Source organism: Manihot esculenta, chromosome 3 (assembly GCF_001659605.2).
Source record: "Manihot esculenta cultivar AM560-2 chromosome 3, M.esculenta_v8, whole genome shotgun sequence".
Lineage (NCBI taxonomy): Eukaryota > Viridiplantae > Streptophyta > Magnoliopsida > Malpighiales > Euphorbiaceae > Manihot > Manihot esculenta.
In genome coordinates, this window is record NC_035163.2 from 6,052,661 (window position 1) to 6,059,191 (window position 6,531).

General features: G+C 32.5%; 1 protein-coding gene across 8 annotated transcripts; it reads left to right on the plus strand.

Annotated features, from left to right (window-relative positions):
- Window positions 1–749: 749 nt before the first annotated feature.
- Window positions 750–4,074, plus strand: LOC110610652 (peptidyl-tRNA hydrolase 2, mitochondrial). Of its 8 annotated transcripts, none has more exons than XM_021750676.2 (8): window positions 750–936; window positions 1,294–1,500; window positions 1,857–1,938; window positions 2,032–2,068; window positions 2,411–2,488; window positions 2,618–2,690; window positions 3,355–3,394; window positions 3,585–3,700. In XM_021750676.2, the coding sequence occupies exons 1-8, from the start codon at window positions 895–897 to the stop codon at window positions 3,632–3,634; spliced, it is 609 nt and encodes a 202-aa protein (XP_021606368.1). In that variant the 5' UTR covers window positions 750–894; the 3' UTR covers window positions 3,635–3,700. The 8 variants fall into 8 exon arrangements, 5 of the variants coding, with proteins under 5 accessions (XP_021606368.1, XP_021606369.1, XP_021606367.1 ...); XR_002487246.2 differs by having other exon boundaries at window positions 751–936; window positions 2,618–2,762; window positions 3,682–3,783; XR_006350122.1 differs by having other exon boundaries at window positions 751–936; window positions 2,618–2,762.
- The last annotated feature ends 2,457 nt before the right edge of the window (window positions 4,075–6,531 follow it).

The window sequence follows — 6,531 nt, forward strand, 5'->3', positions numbered from 1 at the left end:
CAGAAAAATTATCGTGGCGCATGAAGCTCACTCGCCAGCCAGACAACCGTCAGTTCTTCAGGGTAGCTTCACCGGCTCTCTAGCATCCTTCCTGGATAGGCTGTGAGAGACAAATGTTATCCTATATGGATAATTTAAAAAAACTAGTGCCTTAAGTCTCTAAATAAATTAAATAGAAAAAAAATTTCAATCTCTACATGAAAGATTATGATACGACGTAGAAAAGTAATATTTATTGTGTTTATTATAATAGAGATTACAAAATATTTATACATGTAAAATCTTATATAGAAAAAGAAAAATCAAGCGTACGATCATATATCATTTCTAAAATTAAGCAATTAATACATCTATCAATATTTATTTACTATATCAATATATTTACTTCTTATAACCTTTAATTAGCAAAATATTTTTTGTTAATTAAATTTTTTAAATAACTCAAATATCATATGAAAAATACTTTTTTTAAAAAATATTTTTTATAAAATAAAAAGAGTCTAAATTTATTAATTTTTAATATTATTAATAAAAAATAAAAAATAAAATATTTTTTAAAGTAATTATTTTTTCAAAAAATAATTTTTTATGAAAATTATTTCACCATATATTAAAAATTATTTTCATATAAAATATTTTCTAATATGCAAGTTATTTTTCGCAAGTGTTAAATTAATACTCAAATAAAAATTTAGAATGGCTGTAAACTTTCCGGTGACACCAATGTGGTTAATTTATATGCGGCGCCGTTTCTTTAGTTTTCTCATTTCTCGCTGATATCATGTTGAGCGTGGTGTGGTTCCCTGCAACTGCAAAGGACGCTCTCACATCTTCTTCTTCTCCTCAGTTCTCAGTCTCTCTCAGTTATTCACTTTGACAATCTCTAACGCTACCATGTGGAATTCGTCTCGAAACCCATCTCAGCTTTCAAGCAAGGTACTTAAACAGAGCTTCTCTTTTTTCCTTCCTCCCTTCCTTTTTGCAATTGCCCCTTAAAATTTCCTCCTTTTCTTTTTTAAATTCGTGCTACCGGAGACTCACGCTCAGCTTGTAGCCGAGTAGAAATTTTCTGCGCTAAATTCTGTTTTGAGCCTTCTTTTTTTTTTTTCACCTTTAAATTTTTAAGGTTATTTTCTGTTGGTAGCTAATTCTGTTGTCATGCCCAATTTTCAAGGCTTTTTGTTTCTGAAGCTGTGAAATTCATTATCTGAAGTACGCTAAATGAGTGCTCTTTTTTTTTTTTTTTTAATAATAACTTTGTGCTTTCCTTATATGTTCTGTGTATGTGATCAGAAGCAGCAGAAGCAGGAAAAAGGAGGGTTAGCAGAGAGTTTCAGGCTAGAAAATTTCATTCCGGGTCTTATAATTGGTTTCATTTTTGGCTTGTTGATGGACTTAACAAACCCACCAAAAAATTACGCCAAGAAGAAGAAAGCCTTACCGGGAAAACCTCAACAACAAAGCTTGGCCTCAAATAATGGTGACCAAGAGCTTAAAATGGTTTGAATAATTCTTACTCCTTTTTTATTTGATTTTATTGCCCTTGCTTGAATAATTAAGGTATGCAATTTTGTTTTGATAGAATTGTTACTTTCCTTGTCTCGTTGGATGTTTTGATTTGCTGCAAATTGGGGGGATTTATTTGAATTATGTGGTGTTGTTTGTGCTGTTGTTACTATGAATGGATTGTGAAGGATAATGGCAGAAAATGTGAGTGGTAATAGGAACCATTTTAGTGTCCAGTTGCTCGAACATTTGCGTAAGAGAAAGGTGGTCACTTGTGTTACACTTTATCTAATTTATATGGGTTGAATTGTTTTGGTGTAAATCTTGATTTAAAAAAGTTACTTGATCAGATGGAAAATTGCTTATGGCAGGTTCTGGTTGTTCGGCAAGACTTGAAGATGGGTTCAGGAAAGATTGCATCTCAATGTGCTCGTAAGATAATTAAACCTCAATAATTTCTCTATCCACTTGATCCTCTATGCTTGGCTACTTATCTGATTATGTCTATAATTGACTCAATTCTAGATGCAGCCACAGGCATGTATTCAGAACTGATGCAAAGGTAAATTGGTCCTAATGCTGAGTGTATTGCGACCTCTAATATCACTATGAGAGTTTTCTTTGGCTGATAAATACCATATTTCACCGTCCATATGTTTCAAATTTGTATGGTTCTAGCAGATACGAGCACTTCTTGGAATTAGTGCTGGAACTTGATCAAAACTAAATGAATGAATAAACTTCTTGTCCTTTTAGTCCCAAGGTTTGCTAAATACAATGACCCATCACAAAATAATTGCCCTCTGAATATTCTTGGTCACCATTAGGAATTAGCTCTGCACTGTATGCTTATTTATTATTCAAGTTATCGTGTCAAGTTGAATTCTTTTAAAATGATGTGCAGCCAACGGTCACTTTTGAGCAGATGGGAACAACGTGGGCAACCCAAAATAGTTGTTACATGCAAGAATCAACAAGAAATGTAAGCAGGTGCATTTATTGGAATGATACAGTTCTTCATAGTCAGTAACATGCATTTATCCTTTTTTTTTTCCAATAATAAAAGCTCATTGTTTCCAAATTTATGGGTTAAAATTTCATTCCTTACAAGGAACAAGCTAGAGGAAGCAGCTGATAGCATTGGGCTTCCAACTTTTGTGGTAGCAGATGCTGGGCGAACACAGGTGTGCTTTTGTCTGACATAGTCATACTTGTTTGTCAAGCAGCCAATGAAGTTCTGCATCTAGAGTTGCATGGTACATATTGAGGAAATTGTAGCTTTCTTGGCCGTAAATACAGAACACATGAAGCATATGAACCTTGGAAAGAAACATGAATATTTGCTCATGGAGTATTGTTATTTTATTGTCACTTGTTTGCAATTGCCATGTCTTTTGTATCGTTTGACATAAGAGTACGGGGTGGATATGTAGTTGCCGTCTGACGATTGACGACTAGCTTTTTGTGTTTTTTTTGCACATAAACAAGTTTGATTGTTTAACTTACTTTGTTAAAAGTAGGTAACCCATTGACATCTCTGAGTGTGAATATTCCTTCCACGAATTCATGCTATCTTGGCTATGTCTCCATTGCAAATAGTATGTAATGAGCATTTGAATGGTATGAATTTTCTGTCATTTAAGTTCCAATTATCTGGTCCTAATAATATACTCTGGTGGCTGGTCCTTGGCACTCAATAGTTGGAATGCAATTCTGACTGCATGTTCAGTTCTGTCTAGTAAAACTACTTTCTATCATGTGAAATTTACTTGAGTTGTCCTACCACATATTGTCTTAATTAAATGAATTTACACAAGCCATTTTCAAGTTTTTCTCCATTTTACACAGGTTTCAGCTGGATCAAAAACAGTTCTTGCAATTGGACCTGGTATGTCTCAATTCAGATTGATCTCTTAGTTGCTTTCGTTTTATATGATTTAGTGTAGCTAAACTACACTGAATTATTACGAAGATATAGCTCTTAAAGATTTCAACGCACAACATAAGCAATGATTCACAGCATGGCCTTTGTTGAATACAGTTCCTTGCAATCTAAGTTGTCATTGATGTCACTGTAGGAGGCAAATTGAAAAAGGAAAATGCACAACACCCCCATTTAATTGGGTAGCTTTTCAGGTTGAACTAAACCAATGACTGCTTGCTACTTCTGAATAGGGTCAAAAGCATCAGTGGATTCAATTACAGGAAAGCTCCGCCTACTCTGATAAAAGTTTCTAGGTGTTGCAACTAGTTCTTTCATGATCTCAAAGGACAGGGGCTTTTCCTTCATGGTGGCCTTTGGGTACCGAGTCAGGGGTGAGGCAAACCAGCAAGAATTTGCCAAGCTAGTTCACCACTTGCATTCAGAAGAAGATTGTTTACACTTGAACGCATTGCTCTAGTGGGTTGACTTCCAAATAATTGTATTAGTTGCTTAGAGAAATTGAACTAAAGAACAGTTTTGTCTAGAGTTCTCTATTAATTGGTGAATTTTGTATTTAATTGAAAGTATGGATTACCTTGTACTCATTAATTTTACTACTAGAGGGAAAATAAGCTTATAATTCATTTGGCTGATAATTTTACTACAGCTTCAATTCATCCATCAGGTCGAAGCTCACTATTCCTCGGTGCTTACCTCGAAGACGAAATGTTTACCATCCTCAGTTATCAATACTAGCTGATGAATTGCAGTAAGATGTTAAGTAGTTTCGGCGACTTTCCACCATATTCCAACAGCTCTTAGGTGAACTGGTCCCAATTGAGAAGAGCTTTCCTTTTTCAAATATCACAAAACCAAAGGAGAGGAGCTCCCCCCCCCATGCTCACAAATGCTTGTAAATTTTCATATCCTCATGAGTTCCGAAGTTCTGGCTCAACACTTTTGAATTTAGGTACTTGAATTTTTATTGCAATCGTTTTGAGCTTCTGCCAGAAATGGAGCTGGAGCCCCCATGTTTTCAGAGGGTGTTTGAACTATAAGCTATAAAATTTAAATGATATGTTTGTTTATAAAAATATAACCACTTAATCAGTCCGAAAAAAAAAAAAAGTCGGCCTTCTCAAACTTTTTATTTGATACTTATAAGCACTTGTTTATAAAATTGTTTGACTAATTAAATAATACTATTTTTATTAAAAATTTAAAAAGAAAAATTACTATTTAGTTTCTATGGTATGAAAAAAATTTACTAATTAATCTCTTAATTTTAAAAAATGCATTAAAACATTCTTAACGTTTTAAAAAGTCTAATAGTTAATTCCTCCATTAATTTTAATAGTCAAGTATTTTACTATTTAGTTTAGTCCCTATAATTTTAACTAATAAAAATCTCTTAGATTTTTAAAATTTCTACTAATTAGTCACTCTGTTTCAAGATTATTTTATATTTTTTTGCAATACTGAATAGTTGAAATTAATAGAGAGACTAACTAGTAGATTTTTTAAAACGTCAAAGATATTTTAATAGATTTTTCAAAATCGAGAAACCAATTAGTGAATTTTTCCATACCATAATAACTAAATAATAGTTTTCTCAATTTAAAATTAAATATATTCTCATTTCAATGAAAAAATAATTTGTACTCTTTTTAATTATTTTCATAATAAATATGCTTATAAGATATTTTTAATCAAAACACAACTTTTACCAATCAAGTATTTATATCAAACACGTAATAATTTAAAATTTAAAAATGTTTATAAATTCAAATTTATAAATTAAACTAAACACCTTTTTAGTTGCATGAGCTAAATGATGGTTGTTGATAGATGTAAAGATTGAAACCTTCAACTTCTCCAGCTACTGCCTCCCTTTGTATCCATTAAGCAAGTAATTTTTCAATTCTATTGAATTTTTGCTCCTACTTGCATGGGTAAAGCTTCGATTCCTCTTTGTCATCTCATCTCCTGTTATGTCCTCAGAATACAGATCACATCACAAGCCTGTTTACAGTAAAATTAGAGTCCAAAGCTAAACAGTTGGTTTTTCTTGATTCTTTCCTCACTCAATTATTGTTACTGCAAGCTCAACGAAGGGAGGGAGATCTAACTTTTTGGACTCATTAAAGAGAGCTCAAATCTCAATTTAGATGAAATAAATATATTTATTTTATTTATGATCTTCCAACAATATATATATATATATAAAAAAGGAATAGTATTACTATTTAACACAAATTCTACGAAAATAAAAGTCTTAAAGAATAAGAAAACAAAGAGATAAAAAATAAAGCAATCTAATCCTAAAATAAAGGATATGACAATCTGATCCTAAAATAAAAGTCTAATCCTAAAATAACGGATAAGACAATTTAATCATAAAATAAATCTAATACCAGAAAAGAGTCCATAATATCACTTTTCTTCTAGACAAAGAGTTTGTTCTAAGCTCAAAGGTAGGATAAACTTGATGAAAATTAGGAATTGATTTCCCGCGTATCTTTCCATTGAATTAAAACCTCCATATTGCTCTAGTACTTTCAATTGGATCACCCTAGGCTTCGATTTCTAACAAAATAACATCTTACATTAATGACTTGCAGTATAAGTTCATTACAATTGTAACACAACCTCTTCGCACTTCTATTTGCTATTTCACCTTTAATCAATCTCTTGACCATAGGGCCTTGAGTGCTACTATTGTGACTACATGTGGACATGATCAGAGTATTTGTGTTTTGGTTTTGAAGTAAAGTGAATGATGAGAGTGCATACTTTTTATTTCCCATCCAAGTTGATGAATTATGTCTTTTTTCAAAGGTCCTCGCTAAGCTCGTGGTTGTTGCAAAATTGGGTGGATTTTGAAGTCTTACATTCATTCTAATTAGTTCAGTTAATCCATGTAATACCCGGCTAAACCCCGGTATCGGAATTCCTACGTTCCGGCGGATTTTCCGTTGGAAGTCGGGATTCGAGGATGTCGGAGCTTGCCCTAAGGGTATAAGAAAGGTTTTTAAGATGTTTTTTAAGTGTTTTTATCATGTTTGCATGTTTTGAGTTAAGAAAATTGAGTTTTGAAATGA